Raw genomic sequence first — 15,272 nt, 5'->3', positions numbered from 1 at the left:
TTCAATGGCTGCAAAATACGAGAAAGGTGGAAATAGCAACGGAGATCATTAGAAATTGTAGTGTTACTGTTACTGACCCAGGTGTTTGAACTCTTTGTTTTTAATTTCTTTATTTAAATAGATTCTGCTCCCTTTAAAAATATATTTATTTACTTATTTATTTTTGGCTGTGCTGGGCGTTTGTTGCTGGTGAGCTGTCCCCAGTTTTGTGAGTAGGAGCTGCTCTTCACTGAGGTGCACAGGCTTCTCATTCCGGTGGCTCCTCTCATGCGGCACAGGCTCTAGGCGCTCGGCCTCTGCAGTTGCTGCACACGGGCTCAGTCATTGGTGCACAGGCTTAGTTACCCCATGGCATGTGGGTCTTCCAGGACCAGGGATTGAACCGGCATCCCCTGCATTGGCAGGCGAATTCTTAATCACTGGACCACCAGGGAAGCCCCTTGGACTCTATTTTAATCAATAGGTTAATTCTCTGAAGTCCTACTAAGTCACCCAAGGCGGGAGTCTCAGGCCACATGGGCTGTGCTTGCATTTCAAGCCTCACGTGCTGGATTTGAGCCCAGCAGAGACGCGCAGGAGAGGCTGGATGGACAAAACCACATGAAACACAGACCCCTTTAAACTCACTGATCAAGCCTTAACATGTAGCAGCAACAGACACTGTCTATTACAGACAAGAAACAGAGAGATGAGGTCACCGTGCATTGTCCCTGGAGGACTCTGTCCAGCCCTGCTCCTCTCTTAGATGCCCCTCCTGCCAGCAGGAGCTGGGGACAGAAAAGCACTGGGGGGTCGTGAAAACGTGACCCCACAGGGAGTGTCCAGAGTGAGAGGGACGGCAGTGTGGGTGTGAGGACCAAGGGAGGGGAGGAGGGAGAAGGGACAGAAAAGACTGAGAGAGAGGTTGCTGTTTCAACCCAGGTCGTGGGCGTCTACTCAAGCGCCAGTCCCTTTGCTTCCAGAAAAGACTCCCCAGGGTGATGGAGCCTGGACACCAGTCAGTTACATGTCTCCGGCCTGTCTGTCCCTCATCAGGTGACCGCTGCTGGCCAGAGGGAGCAGGTGTCACGGCTGAGAGGAGAGAAGCTGTAGCTGCCCAACGTCCCCCCTCTTGGAAGGAGAGGACAGGAGGGGGAGACGAGAGAGGTCAGGAGAGGGCTGGGACAAAGAGGAGAGAAGCTGTGCCTGAGCACGGGTGCCGAGGCCCCAGGGTGAGGAAGCAGACTTACCGAACAGGGGCACACTGAAGCAAGGGGTCCCGGCCGCTCAGGGAAGCTGTTCCGTGGTCCCGGAGGTGCCTGCATCCTCTCCCAGGGAAGGGGCAAAGGCCCCACGGACGCCCCACCAGGGTGGTCACCAAATACATCACTGACCCGAGTCCTTGGACTCTTTGATCAACAGAAATCGATAAGGCCAGATGAGAAATTCAGGTGAGGCTTATTGGAGTTCCTGCCGTATGCGCAGGGGGAACAAGCAACAGCTGGCCTTGCGGCTCCTAGGCTGGGCCCTTAACTAGGGCGGGTGGGGCAGGGGGCGGCTTGGGCGGTCTGCCCGCCCCCTGGGTGGGGCGGTTCGCAGAGATCTCGCGCGGCGCCCACCTTTAGCTCCTGCACCTCAGCCATGGTGGTTGATATGTGGCCTTCTGCAGCTCATTGTTCATGATTGCCCCTACGTGTGTGCCCTCGCGTTTGTCCAGGTGCAAGCGCTCTGGTAAATAGTCGGGGGTCCCAGCCTGTCTCATTACTATAAAATAACAACAAAAGGGGAAAATCTGGAGGGTGAATAAATGTAAGACTGAATTTTCCTTGGTTATCAAAGGGAAGAGCTCTTTTTGCCCCCTCCCTTAAGACTTTTCCTAGAGAAAATTCATATTTGTAAATTCTTCCTCTATCCTTTTGATAGGTATGCAAATGTTTTTAAAGGCTAAATAAGCTTTTTGCCTGTATGCTCAGTTGCTTCAGTCATTTCCGACTCTTTGTGACCCTACGGACTGTAGCCCACCAGGCTCCTCTGTACATGGGATTCTCCAGGCAAGAATACTGGAATGGTTAGCCATTTCCTCCTCCAGGGGATCTTCTCCAGCCAAGGATCAAACCTCTTGTGTCTCCTGTGTTGGCAGGTGGATTGTTTACCGCTTAGCCACCTGGAAAGCCCAAAATAAGCTTTTTACCAGAATTAAAACTCAGAGATTTTTTTTTCCCAGAAAGATCACCTCTTTTCAATGTCAACATAAAGGGACTGATGTAATAAAATCCACAGAAGGGGCAGCATTTATTCCTCACGCAGGAGGGGTTGAAAGTCCAAGATCCTGGGGCCAGCGGACACGCTGTTGCAGCTGGGGAGGGCCCACTTCCTGGAGCGTAGCCGGCGGGGCCCTCACACGTGGAAGGGGCTGGGGGCTCTGCCAGGTCTGTTCATCTCTGACAAGAGCACTAACCCCATACACGAGGGCTGCACCCTCAAGACCTAATCCCTCCCAGAGGCCTCACCCGCTGATACCACACATGGGCACAAGGGTTTCAGAGTACAACCTAGGGGCTGGGGGGTGGGAGGAGGGGGCCCAAGGATGCAGCTTCCCTCGCTCTGTGGCCAGCTTCAGCACCAGGAGGCTCCAGGAGCAGGCACTGCAGGCTAAGTCCCTAGCCAGATCTCTAACCTGACGCTTGTCACCTGAGGAATGTGGAAATCGGTTACCTTCACCAGAGAGAAAGGTTAAGAACCAGCCAGGCTGCGAGGCCTCAACACAGTCCCTGGGCTCTTGTGAACTACAGAACCAGTGTTGGAAGCACCAGGCTTGGAGCCCAGAGGCCTGATCCCAGGATCTGGGTGGGGGGAGGGAGTGATGTGGGCTTACCTGAGCAAGGAATTTGGCATCAGAGATCATGTGTTTGAGGCCCGGCTCATCTCTGACTAGTTTTCTCAATGGAGATGCGTCGTTTCTCTGAACTTCTGACAAAAGCGGGCCCTCGATGTCCTCAATGCCCCAGGTGGGTCCCAGGCTCTGGAGAGACGCTTTAAGAGCTGTAAGGCACAAGGCAAACGTGGCTCAGTGTGATCCATCCGGCCTCTGCAGGGTGCTCGCCCGGCCCACTGGGCAGTCTCCCTTCTGTCCAGAGAGCAGGGGGGCGGCGCACAGCAGTTCCTTGCAACCCCAGGGGAGGGGGCTTCCAGCTAGACTGCCCTCTCCCTTCCTGACTCCTCAGAGACTCCCCCACATCCTGAGCCTACCAGCCCCAAAGCCTGTGAGGCTCTGTAGCCCATGTGTCCATTGGATGACAAGGGAACAACTCAGGGAGATGCTTCCGGAAACCGTCCTCGACAAACACACATGGTCTGGGCCCTGCCTTCACCTCTGGCCTCAACCCCAGAAGTTCCAGTCACTCCAGCCCCCATCTCCCCCACCCGTCCCTGGCCAGGCACTGGGATTTCTCTGACTTCTGCTCTGGAGCTGGGTCTCTGACGATGCCCTTCTGCCTGTCTCCTGACACTGCTTCCCAGAGCTGGTCCTGACACCTTAATTTCAGCACAGCTGACCCTAAAGGAATCTCCCAGTTCTGCAGGGTGACACCAGCTGGGGGTCAAGAGTTTGGAGGTTCTCCTGCCATCAGCTACCAGGGCAGTGTCAGCTGAGATGGTAGCTCTCTGGGTTTGCATCTGCAAAGGACAGGGTTTGGACACAGACTCAGTTACTGTCCTGCTGAGCACGCGCTGGGCAGGGCCAGGGCAGCAGATGCTCGCCAGGTGCTGGCCCGCAGAAAGGTCCCAGCTCGTCCTGCCTCCGGCTCCAGCAGTCACTCCCTGTCCACCTCCACCCTTGGATGGAAACCGACTGACAACCTTCCCTAGGGCCAGTGAGGTGGGAGAGACGATGCGAGCAGGACCCAGTCCTAGCGGGCGGACAAGCCCTTGGCCCCCAGGTCTCTGGATTTTGGCCCCTCTTCCTGTCTGCTGGTCCCCATCACGGAGCACCTGGGCTCACTGCCCGGTCCCCAAAGCCCTGTGGAGGCTGAGCTCTGGAGCTGCTTCAATGATTTGGGACGCTGACACTCAAGCACACACATTTTATTTTTCGTAGGATGCACCCATTAATCAATCCTTCGCAGTTCAATAGCCTAGAAGCCTCCTCGTGGGGCTCTCCCATCCTCCTCGGGCTTGTCGTGGGGCTGCATTCAGGTCTCCTGCCAACAGGCCCGAGGGGTCTCCCCCAGGTTCGGGGGCAGGGCGGTGTGGTCCGTGGACCTGTCCCCCCGGGACTTTCCTAGAATCTGCGATGAGGGCTGTTGGTGTAATTCAGAAACTACTGGTGTTTTTCTTTGGCTCTGACCCGTTGCTGGGATGGCATTCCACAGAGAACGTGGGCACTGACCAGGCTGGAAAAAGGGCACGACCACAAGGGACATGTAAGGGGCTCCGCTCTCAGGGCGCGTGCAGGTTCCCCAGGGCTGCTGGAGGAGGGGTGGCCCCCGTCCTGCTCGGGTAACTTTGGGAGGAGTCTCCGCTCTGGGGTTAGGCCACTGTGTGCTGCCTGGGAGGCACCCGTCCCATTCTTAGCCCCTCTTCTGGGTTCCTGATCCTGATCACCAGGAGCCGCCATCCTGGGGCTGCTTCCGTCTCTGAAGGGGAGGCTTCAGAATGGTGCCCAGCCAGCCCTGCTGCAGTCCCAGGAAAGAAGCCAGGGTGGAGAGGGTGGGCCATGCTCTTGGTGGGAGACCTTGGGCCCGTTCATCTAGGAAGAGAGGCAGGTCTGGGACTGTCTGGGACAGAAACAGCCCAAGGCTTTGTTCAGGCCCCTCCCAGCCCTGAGCCCTCTTGGTTTCTTGGTGACTGCGATTCTGTCACCACCGGGATGGGCCATTCACCCAGGACAGTGTGGTACACGGGGGCCCTTGGATCAGCACCCCCAGCCCTCTCCCACATCCGCCCTTACCCTCAGCATCTAGCCCTGGAGCATCCGGGCAGGGGTCACTCCTCCTGCAGCAGGGGCTCCCGGTCCCCCTCCTGCACCCTCTCGTCTTCCTCCTTCTCCATGCAGCCCACCGTGGCCGCCAGCCCGGCACCCACACCTCCCCCGACCACGGCCGCCCCTGTGGCCCCCACTGCGGCTCCCGCAGCCACCATCCCAGCCTCTGCAGCCAGCGCTGCTGCGGCCATGCCTGCGCCCACCACGCCCCCCGCCAGACCCATGAGCCCTGCCCCCACTGCGCCGCCAACAGCAGCCAGGTGGCCACAGAAGCGCACGGTGTAGGAGTCCATGAAGGCCTTGGCCTCAGCCTGCAGCTCCGCCTCCAGGGCCTCTAAGGTCTGCTCCCTCCCGGCGCACAGCAAGGTTGCCCCGTGCCGGGCCAGCAGCGTGTCCTTCTGGGCCGACAGGAGGTTCCGCATGGTGTCCGGCAGTACCCGGAGCGCAGAGAATATGCGCTTGGTGGCTATGTCCTGTGATGGAGGAGGAAGAAGGGGCCTGACCCGGAGCCAAGTGCCTCCCACCAGACTCCTGCCTGGGCTCCTCTTGCCCAATGCCCGGCTCCTCTCCTGCAGGACGCCCAGGCTCCCAGCAGGCCAGGCTTACCTGCTGCCGCACGTACTCCTCAAACTCCTTCTTGGCAGCTTCCACCGTCCGCAGGTCATGCAGCTGGGCAGCCATCTGTCCAGGGGGATAACCCAGCTGCCTCCCTCCTTTGCCCCAGTCCCCTGCTGGTTGCCCGGCTCCATCCAGAGGGGTCCGGCCCACCTCCCCCACCCCCACGTCCTCCCCTCGGCTCCGTACCTCATCTGGGGAGGTGCAGCTGGGCCCCGTCCTGCCCATCCAGCCTGAGAGGTTCTGTAGAGACAGCGGTGGGGGGTCAGGGGGTGCAGGGGCAGTGGGTGTCCGGGGCTCCAGGGGGCTTGCACACCTTGACCTCCTGAGCCAGCTGCTGCCCCGTGAGCAGGCGTCGGTCCCCCCGGGCCGCGGGGCGCCCCTCGCTCCAGTAGCCCGGGCAGCGGCTCTTGGCGTGCTGGGGGGCCGCACTCAGCACGTCAGCCACGTAGGCGCGCAGGCGGCGGGAATCGTCATCTGTGTCTGAGGAAGAGATCCCTCATGCAGAGGAGCCCGGAGCAGGACCGGCTTTAGGAGGAGAGAGGGTATCAGGCCGGGCGCCCGGAGGAGGACAGGCCGGGGAGTCCCTGCTCCAGGGACACTCACCGCCTGAGCTTCCATGGCCTCGGCTCACCCACCGCCGCCCAGGAGCTGGCAGGAGGTAGCAGCGGGCTCTCCTCCCTTGGAGCAGCCCCTGGACCTTGGGGTACTTGCCGGACGATTTCTAGAGGAGGGGTAGCACTCTGAGCTAGCTCCCCATACTTGCCCCATCTGCCCGGCCCTCCGTCCCCTCCCTCACCTGGATGACGTCGCCCATGTGACCCTGCCAAGCCTTGCTGGGGTGGGAGGAGTCACGAACTAAGAGGTCCAGGTGCTGGAAGAGAAGGGGAGCTGACAGCAGCAGCTGGGGCGTTGGAGTCTGGGCTCCAAGTCCAGAGACGGGCTCTCACCTGGATTGGCACCATCCCATAGTGTCTGCCCATCACCTCAGCCACGTGGACAAACATCTGGGGACGGGGCACAGGGGTCACGACTGGACCACTCCAAGGATGTGCCTCCCAGCCCCCGGAGGACACCCTCCCAACTCCCAGCCCAGGACCCTCTGGCCTCTCCTCAGCCCCCAGCCCACAGCCCTGCTCCAGGTCACAAAACCCTGGGGCAGAGCCGGGCAGCACTCAATTCTGGCTGCCCAGTCCCCTGCCTCCACGGTCAACACAGGGGACAGGGTGCAGCCCCAGGCCAGCTGTCCCCTCACCTCCAGGTGCTCCAGGTCTGTGTCCTTCAGCTCCTGAGAGGCCGTGAGGATCTGCAACCAAGGAGAACAAGGTGCAGGAGGGGCTGTGATGACAAGGAGACGCTGGGAGGACCTGGGCAAGGAAGGACCCTCAGGTGGACCATGGGGCTCAGGATGTAGGAGGGATCAGCCGGGGGGGGGAGCCTTGCACCCTGCAGTGGGGCAGGACTGGCCTGACCTTAGTGGGGTGGAGGGCAGGCCGGGGAATGGTCCACAGACCTTCAGCTGCCCCAGGGGCCTTCAACCCAACTTTAGGACAAACCACATTCCCACCTTCCCTGAGGTCACGCCCTCGCAGGGGTGCCTCCAGAACCTGCTCCGGGGTCAAGGTGACCTTCCTTGGTGGGACCAGGCTGGGCTGAGATGGCCCTGGGAAGGTGGAGAGAGCCTTGAGGAGCTGGCAGGGCCTCACCTGGTAGGAGCTCAGCATGGAGGTGAGGGCGCACAGCCGGGTCCTTGTTTCCCTGCTCAGCTCTGGGCTCATGACGTCCCCCGTGTCCACCAGGAACACAGCCACCTGCGTGGGGTGCCAGCCGTGGGTCAGCCTGCCAGGCGCCTCCCCGACCCTGCCCCTTTCCACCCCACCTTCTCATCCTGGCCCCCAAAGCTTTCCTGCCCACCACCCTCTTTGCTCCCCGCCCCCCGCACTGCCTGAGTCGGCCTGGACCCCTCTGTCCCTTCACCCCTCACCTTCCTCCCCTCCTTCCCCAGCAGGAAGGGGTGGCTCCACATCCAGATGCCCCTGGAGAGGCCGTTGGCTCCCCACCGGAACCCTTGCCCGGAGCCCCCGCCCCTCGGCCAGCCGCCCTCGCTGGACGCCTGAGGGGCAGAGAAGCAGAGCAGCTTTGGACCATCCGGCCCTGCTCCTTTCGCCAAGCCCGGCTGGGACCCTGGTTCTGTCCCCTAGTCCCTGCCCGGCCCCGCGCTCACCAGGCCGGGCAGGCCCTCGAGCAGGTGGTTGAGGAGGAAGGTCTTCCCTGAGTGTGGCCCCCCTAGGACGGCAAGGAGGCAGACGGGGGTGTCCCTGGCCAGCGGGTGCTTCAGGCAGCGGTTGATGGCGCCCATCCGCAGGATGAGGCCCCCCGAGGCGTTGATCCGCACCAGCAGCAGCGGCTCGGCGCGCACAGCGCAGGTCTCCTGGGCCCAGAGACGAGGCTCCCTGAGCACCAGGCTGGAGCCTGTCCGCCCGGAACTCCGCTCCCTCCGTCGCCCCGCCCCCATAGCCACGCCTCTCCGTCGCCCCGCCCCCTCCGTCGTCCCGGCCCAGGCCGGCATGCTCACCTCCATCGCCCCGCCCCCCCGCCCCGCCCCCTCCGTCCAGGTCCAGGTCCAGGTCCAGGCCGGCACCTGCAGCGCGGCGGCGGGCAGCGGCCTCTGCGGCAGGAGCCTCATCCTCTCCCCCAGGCCCCGCAGGCCCTTCCTCCGCTTGCAGGTCTTGCGGCACTCGGGGCAGCAGGGCGGCCCGCAGCCAGGCACGCGGTGGGTGCTGAAGCACCGCGGGCAGAAGTCGTGGCCACAGTCCAGCGAAATGGGCTCACGTGGCCTCTCCAGGCAGATGGAGCAGGCGGGCGGCTCGCGGGGCGCCGTGGGCCGGGACCTCAGCCCCAGCTCCAGCTTGGGGAACGGCGCGTGGGACCTGGGGGCAGCGGGGTGGGGGGTGCGGGGACCCCAGACAGTGGTGAGAGGGGCCCCAGAAACGAGGAACCCTGGATGGAGCCGTCGCGGGTAAGTTCCCGCCCAGGTCTGGCCTGTTTCTAACCCTCCAGGAAGGGAGGCAAGGGCAAGTAGACAAGATGGTGCCGGCGTCTGGCTTAGATGCCACGGAAATCCACCCCCACGGCCTCCTGCTTCTAGCGGAGGGGTCCCTCCAGCGGTCATCTACCCCTACCCCCTCCCTGCAGTGGCTTCAACACGCTGGGCCTGCGGACATAAGGGGGCTCCCGCGGCGGGGCATATAGCTCTCGGAAGATTCCAGCGCTGAGCTGGCACCGGCTTCCTGAGGCACCCACCTGATTTCCCGTCCTTCCCTCCACAGCCCGTTGGAGCCAGCCTCGTGTTGCCTCCCCTGGGACAGGCTTCCGTGCTCCCAGCCAGCCCACCCACACGGCCCCCACCCGCTGCCAGGCCCTCCACTTACCAACTGTTGCTGCTGTTCCCCATGAAGCTCCGTTTTCTCTCCTTGGAGAAAATTGGGGAGAGAAAACCCAAAAAATGTTATTTAGAAGAGAATCCAGAGTTCTATCTTCATCCTGAGTTTTAGGTGCCCCCATCCCCCATCTGGAGACCCATCTCCCCCAAGGGGGCCCCTTCCCAGTACCCCCCAACTTCCTCCCCAGATCTCAGGACCAAGACCTTGCCTGTTTGCCAAGCCGGTGACAAAAGGAAATGACTGACAAGGCGGACCTCGGCATGGGAGGCTGGCGGGGGCAAGGGTCCCGGAGCAGAGAACAGGCCCGAGAGACCTTGCTGGTGCTGAGGATGGCTCTTCTTCTGGAAGCGCTGATGGGGCTGTGGCAGGTGGAGGCTGGTGGGGGGGAGGGTGGTCTCCCCGGAGGAGACGACTGGGCAGGGCTGGGAAATGGATGTGACAGTCGGGAAAGAGGAGGCTGCCTCTGGACTCACCCCAGGGGGAGGAGACAGGACTGCGGGAACCAGGGCTCCGGAGGAGGGAGGGACGAGCAGAGCCGAGCCCAGAATCCCTGGCAGAGGCTGGGATGCAGGCAAGCGAGGTGGTGAGTCGCCATGGAGACGAGGGAAAGATAAGGACAGGGCGGGGGAGGGTGGAGGGAGAGCGAAACCATATGGGTGCGCGGCAGACACAGAACTAGGCTGGCACTGCCCCTGCTGGCCCAGCGGGGCTCTTCCAGGGCTGCGGGCAGGGGGTACAGAAGACAGAAGTGTGGGAACTGGGAAAGCACGTGGCGGGCGCTGACCCAGAGCCCCAGATGGTCTCCTTCCTCCTCTGGACGGTCGTGGTGCTGGGCATCTGCTGGGACCCATGATGCTACCCACAACATGTGGCTTACAAGACCCTCCCCCATGGTGGTCCCTCCCCCAGGGTCATCCCTCCCCTAGGGTCGTCCCAGCTATGCCTTCCTCAGCCCCTTGGGCTGTTCTGACATTGGCTCTTTGTCCCGTGGTGTCTTCCTCTCCCAGTGAGTTATCCCTGGATCCTCTATCTGCCTATTGGCTGGGCCCCTCCCACTCACCCTGCAGTGCACAGCCAGCCCAGACCCCTGAGCACAGCTGACCCCCGGGCTGCTCAAACACCTGCCACAGCTCTGGCTCCGGACAACCATTAGATTGGAATCCAAAGTTCCTGGCCTGCACCCGAGGGCCTGAACCTCCCTGAGCAGCCCTCCCTCCTCCACCTCCGACCTCCACCCGGTGTTCCCTGTGGCTGTAGCGGGCCCCTCCCTCCAGAGACACTTGTTTGGATGCGTGCTAAGTCACTTCACTTGTGTCCGACTCTTTGCGACCCCATGGACCATAGCCCACCAGGCTCCTCTGTCCATGGGATTCTCCAGGCAAGAATACTGGAGTGGGTTGTTGTGCCTTTCTCTAAGGGATCTTCTCAACCCAGGGATTGAATCCATGTCTCTGGGGTCACCAAGCAAAGGCAGGGCACTCGGATCTGCATTCTTGGGGAGGTTGGGCCAGCAAAGAGGTGGGGGTGGGAGGACAACGTTTCTCACAGGGAGAGTGAGAGGTGGAGGAGAGGCCGGGAGCGGGGCACGCAGGACCCCCTGCAGCCTCACCCCTCAGTCCCTGTCCCCAGGGCCCTCTCTGGCCCAGGAGGCCATTGTCTAGCCAGTGGCCTCTGGGTACTGTCCAGTAGGTGAGCCCAGACTCAGCTGCCTTGGTGGCTGGGACCCTCCCGAGCCCTAAGCAATAGCAGGATGTGCTGAGTACCCAGCCCCCCCTCCCAGGGCCACCCGTCCCCTCCCATCAAGGCGGCCTCCGCCCTGCCCTAAGACGACCTCTGGGACTGAAAGGCCCACTCCCACATCCCCCCCACCCGGGCCATTGGTTACATATGGTTTCCACTTCTGTGTTCAGAGCTGATGGGGGGCAGTCAGCGGCAGAGGTGGCAAGGCCAGCCCCGAGCTCTACACTAGAGAGTCCAGGCCCACTGGCTGCCCATGACCCTGACCCCGACCTGGCTCTGCCCTGGCTCTGCTAGCTGCCGGGGACTTCCAGTCATCACCAGGAGGAAAGTTCTAACTCCTCAGCCTCCAGTCAAAGGCCCTCAGGCAGGAAATTCACTCCTGGCTTCCTGAAATAATGTCATAGCAGAACAATCATCCCACACCTGCTTAGCAATTTAGGGTCACGCTGTGTCACCAAGAGCTGCCTCCCCCAGTCCCCACAGCACAGAGGGCCTGGTGTCTAAACAGGGAACTCAAGGCTGGGTGAGCAGGATGACCATGCAGTGCAGGCCCAGAGGGTGGCCTCGGCCCCGCAACCCCAGGCCTGTGCTGGCCTGTCCCCGCCTCCCTCCAAACCATGCTGGGTGCTTTACACAGAAAGGGAGCCCCCAGCCCAGGCCCAGGCTGGCTCAGACACCCTCAGAGAGCTTCCCTGTCTGTCCTTTCCCCTCTTTGTTCTCAAATCTTTAGGAAGTGCCTCTTCTGTACCAAGTATAGAGTCGGCTGCCAGGGCTACAAGAGACAGGTAGGGTCCTCATCCGGGGGAGATCAAAGGCTGTGTTCAAACCCAGGACAGGCCTCCACCCTGAGCACAGACACTGAAACCCAGGAGAATGTGGGACTGGAGAAGCCCCGCAGCCAGACTTGCAGCTGCTGAGGCTCAGTCTTGTGGGATAAGTGGACATTAACCCCTCTCTGTGAAAGGTACTGGGTGGGGGTGGGTGTTGCAGGCACGGGGAGCAGCCTGTGTCAAGGCCAGGCTGGGGCAGTGCTGGGGAGTGCGGTCCGCAGAGCACAGACCTGGGGAGGACATGGGGCAGCTTTTAGACTTTCCTGACATGACGATGGGAACCTAAAGGAGTTGAAGCAGGAGGCATGTGACGAGATCTGCGTCCCTGAACCCACAGGAGATCTGGTGGCTTAACCAGGCCTGAGACCTGTCCCCTAGGGACTGCATCCAGAGTGCCACCAAGTTTTGCTACAGCAGGCGGTACTGACTTTAGCTATAAACAACGAAGGGTGGTGCCAGGCACGTCTGACTTGCCCTGGAGTTTTGAGGTTAACAGTCTACCATGTCACCAAAAACAAACTTTTTTTTCTAATTAAAGGGGGAGATTAAAGCATCCTAAGTGTCTAGTCACAGATAAATAAATAGTTGATGATTTAAAACTAGACGCTTCAGCTGCAGGGTGGCGTGGACAGAGCTGTTGTTGATGCTAGCCACCCAGGGGCCTGTTTTGGGCTGAGTCCACTTCCAATTAGAATCCCAGCTGTTCTTGCTTCTTTCGGAAAATGGACACAGGTGGTCCCTGCTGTGTGCCAGCAGCCAGGCAGCCCACCAGAAAGGCCCTGGCGGTCAGGCTGAGCATACTAGGCTCTGTCCCCTGAAACAAAGGCCATTAGGACAAGAGTGGAGATTTTGTGGAGCACCTGGAAACTGCTGGGCAGTGGTGTGATCAATCAGAAGCGGGGCTCAGTGGCCAATCTGGTGGGGGGGTGGGAGAGGGCAGGGGGCCACGGACACTGGAGCCACCTCTTAACCCTCACAGCCCTGCTCTGCGGACAAGGAAGCGGAGATTCAGAGTCACATGACTTCCTCACAGAGGCTTGGGGTGGCCCGCCTGGGGGTCAGGAAGGGGTAGAGAAGCCACAGTCCCAGCACGGCGGACAGGAAGGGGGGCTGCAGGGGCAGGACACCCAGGCTGAGGCACTGACTGACTGCTGTGGGGACAGGAGGTGACAGTAGTGACACTCAAAGGCCCCCTGAGGTTCACACTGGCTAGCGGGGGGCCACCAGCAACTGAGGAACCTGCGTCATCACGCACCAACTTCCCCGAATCCGAGCCCATGCCCAGCTCCAGGCCCCTCCTCTGAAATCCCCCATTTGGACTCCTAGCCGCCCACCAGGTCTGGAGCATCCAGGCAGTCGGCCAGGATGCTGAGGATGCGGCCAGCTGGCCCCAAGGAGCAGACTCCCTGCCACAGTCTCCGCCCAGCTGGGCCTGGCCCCCCAGACCCCTCCGAGGTGAGAGGCAGCAGCTCGCAGCTGGACAGCCAGCCAGCCAGACTGATTGGGGCCGGGCCCCCTGCAGTCTCAGCCTCTGCATCCGGACCTCCACCAGCCATCTGGTGGCCAAGGCCGCCCCCAGATGGACGGGACCAGCTGGAAGGCCCTGGCAGCACCCAGGCCTTGGTTCAAATCCCAACCCTGCCCAACTTGCCAGCCTGGTCACTCCCTTCCCTGCAGCTCAGCTTCCCGACAGTAAAGCTAAAGATAATGATCTCCCCCCTGCTGGGTTATTGCCAGAGCCTGGCATGCAGCTGGCGCTCAATAAATGCCAGCTGGGCTCACCTCACCTCACTGTGCCAGCATCTCCCCACTGTTTGCCCCCTGCCTGGTCTCTCAGCTCCCTCCCCATCCAGGGGGCCTGACGGCTCCTCTTGTCAAATAAGAATCCTAGAGGTTCCTACAGAGGCAGGACCTGAGGGCATGAGGACCATGCCCCGCAGAGTCCTGTTTCAGCTAGTTTGTTACTCTGATGAAATGGTCACGGGCATTTACTCGCTCCTAAGTTTGGCTGCCATCCCATGGGTGGTATCACCGATTCAATGGACATGAGCTTGAGCAAGCTCCAGGAGTTGGCGATGGGCAGGGAAGCCTGGTATGCTGCAGTCCACGGGGTTGCAAAGAGTCGCACGAGACTGAGCGACTGAACTGAACTGAACTGAAGGTAGGCTGAGTCCTTTCAACGACAGAAACTCAGTTCTCCCCGATTTCCTCCAAAGGTGGAATCATTGCTCCACTTTACAGATGAGGAAACTGAGGCTCTGCAGATGCTCACAGCCACGCCTGCCTCCTCCTAACCTCACTCCCTCACACACACACACACACCCACATACATAGACACACACATGTACACACACACAGACACACCACACAAACACACTTCTCCTTCCTCTATCAACCCCTCCCCCTCAACCCTGTAGCCTAGACCTGGGGAGAGCAGAGTGGCCATAACAGCCAGGTGCTCAGCAATCCACCACACAGCCTGTTTGTTGATGAAATCGAGTGTGGAGTGAGGTTAGGTAACAGGAAGTGACCAGCTGACCCCAGAGGTCAGGGAGGATGGTGTCCGAATGCTGGAATCTGTTTCTGCTTTCTGACGATGAATCTGGTGGCAGGAAGAGCAGGAGCCCCACCCTGATCAGAGCAGCTGGTCCCGGAGGACATCCTGGAGCCAGAGGCAGGGAGGCAGTCAGCTGAGAGGCCTGAGAAGGCTGGGGAGCCATCCCCAGGGCCCAGGCCAGCCCTGTCCATCAACAGCGGCCACCAGGAACACACTGTGGGCTGACAGCCCCTGCCCCACCTGCTCCACCAATATCATGCATATGTGCTAAGTCACTTTAGTGTGTGTCTGACTTTTTGCACCCCCATGGACTGTAGTCCACCAGGCTCCTCTGTCCATGGGATTCTCCAGGCAAGAACACAGCAGTGGGTTGCCATTTCCCTCTCCAGGGATCTTCCTGACCCAGGGATCAAACCCGCGTCTCTTATGTCTCTTTCACTGGCAGGTGAGTTCTTTACCACTAGCCCTACCTGGGAAGCCCTACGCCCTGCCAGCCCAGATGTAAATCAAAACGAGTCCTTCAGGAACAAGGGATCCCACTGGGTTGCTGGGGTGCTTCATCAGGTGGCCAGGGGCTCACGTCCATGGAGATGGGCCCATGGCGCTCCATGTAAGTCACACTGCATCACAGTCTTGTTGAGCAACTCCCACTCACAGAGAGATGGAGTGGGTGTGCCTTGTCCCATTCCTGTGTGAAGTATGACGAAACGCCCAGACACCAGACAGAGAAAAAGACAAGACTCTAAAGGAGAGAGAAGGGGAGGGCCGAGGGGCTGGGGCCTCGGGACCTGAGGAGCCACATGGAGGCGGGTGGCCGGGATTCTCCTTCTGCCTCATTGTCCTGGACCTGATGCTGGACAAAGGGCAGCCCAGAAAGGCCAACAGGCAGGTAAAAAAGTCCCAGTAAACTCCCCGCCCCCCCAGTCTAGCTGAGGAATCAGGAGAGGGACAGCCTTGCAAGATGGGAAACTTTTAGACAATATAAACACTCTAGCCAAATACCACGAAGAGATGCAGCCCCAGATCAGCCACCCTAACAGGCGCCAGGGGGGACAAGATGCCCCCTCACCTGGCCATGTCAGAGGAGGCCACAGAGGGAGCCTGAACTTTTCTCCCAGCTGGGGACA

General features: G+C 60.6%; 1 protein-coding gene across 9 annotated transcripts; it reads right to left on the bottom strand.

Annotated features, from left to right (window-relative positions):
- Nucleotides 1-4,047: 4,047 nt before the first annotated feature.
- RNF112 (ring finger protein 112) lies at nt 4,048-9,562 on the bottom strand. Of its 9 annotated transcripts, XM_081583625.1 has the most exons (15): nt 9,227-9,562; nt 9,007-9,047; nt 8,217-8,505; nt 7,800-8,006; nt 7,560-7,688; nt 7,282-7,386; nt 6,831-6,881; nt 6,526-6,582; nt 6,375-6,449; nt 6,182-6,299; nt 5,892-6,058; nt 5,765-5,818; nt 5,567-5,641; nt 4,928-5,433; nt 4,048-4,726 (listed from the first exon to the last, which is right to left on the bottom strand). In XM_081583625.1, exons 1-14 carry the CDS (start codon nt 9,278-9,280, stop codon nt 4,963-4,965), a joined length of 1,893 nt encoding a protein of 630 aa, XP_081439751.1. In that variant the 5' UTR covers nt 9,281-9,562; the 3' UTR covers nt 4,048-4,726; nt 4,928-4,962. The 9 variants fall into 9 exon arrangements, with proteins under 9 accessions (XP_081439751.1, XP_081439748.1, XP_081439749.1 ...); XM_081583622.1 differs by having other exon boundaries at nt 4,048-5,433; nt 8,151-8,505; XM_081583623.1 differs by having other exon boundaries at nt 4,048-5,433.
- Between the last annotated feature and the right edge of the window lie 5,710 nt (nt 9,563-15,272).

The sequence above is a fragment of the Giraffa tippelskirchi genome, chromosome 3 (genome assembly GCF_054371585.1).
Source record: "Giraffa tippelskirchi isolate mGirTip1 chromosome 3, T2T-mGirTip1v1.2.pri, whole genome shotgun sequence".
NCBI classification, from domain to species: Eukaryota; Metazoa; Chordata; class Mammalia; order Artiodactyla; family Giraffidae; genus Giraffa; species Giraffa tippelskirchi.
The sequence above is the reverse complement of the archived record's forward strand: the minus strand, read 5'-3'. Positions and strand labels throughout refer to the sequence as shown.

What these genes read in the sequence shown, in the direction of transcription:
- RNF112 (XM_081583620.1), bottom strand. Translation starts at nt 9,280, where the DNA reads ATGCCGAGGTCCGCCTTGTCAGTCATTTCCTTTTGTCACCGGCTTGGC. An exon ending in ATGGGATGGTGCCAATCCAG is followed by an intron (nt 6,450 to 6,525) that starts GTGAGAGCCCGT and finishes CTTCTCTTCCAG; the next exon opens with CACCTGGACCTCTTAGTTCG. An exon ending in AGCTGGCTCAGGAGGTCAAG is followed by an intron (nt 5,819 to 5,891) that starts GTGTGCAAGCCC and finishes CTGTCTCTACAG; the next exon opens with AACCTCTCAGGCTGGATGGG.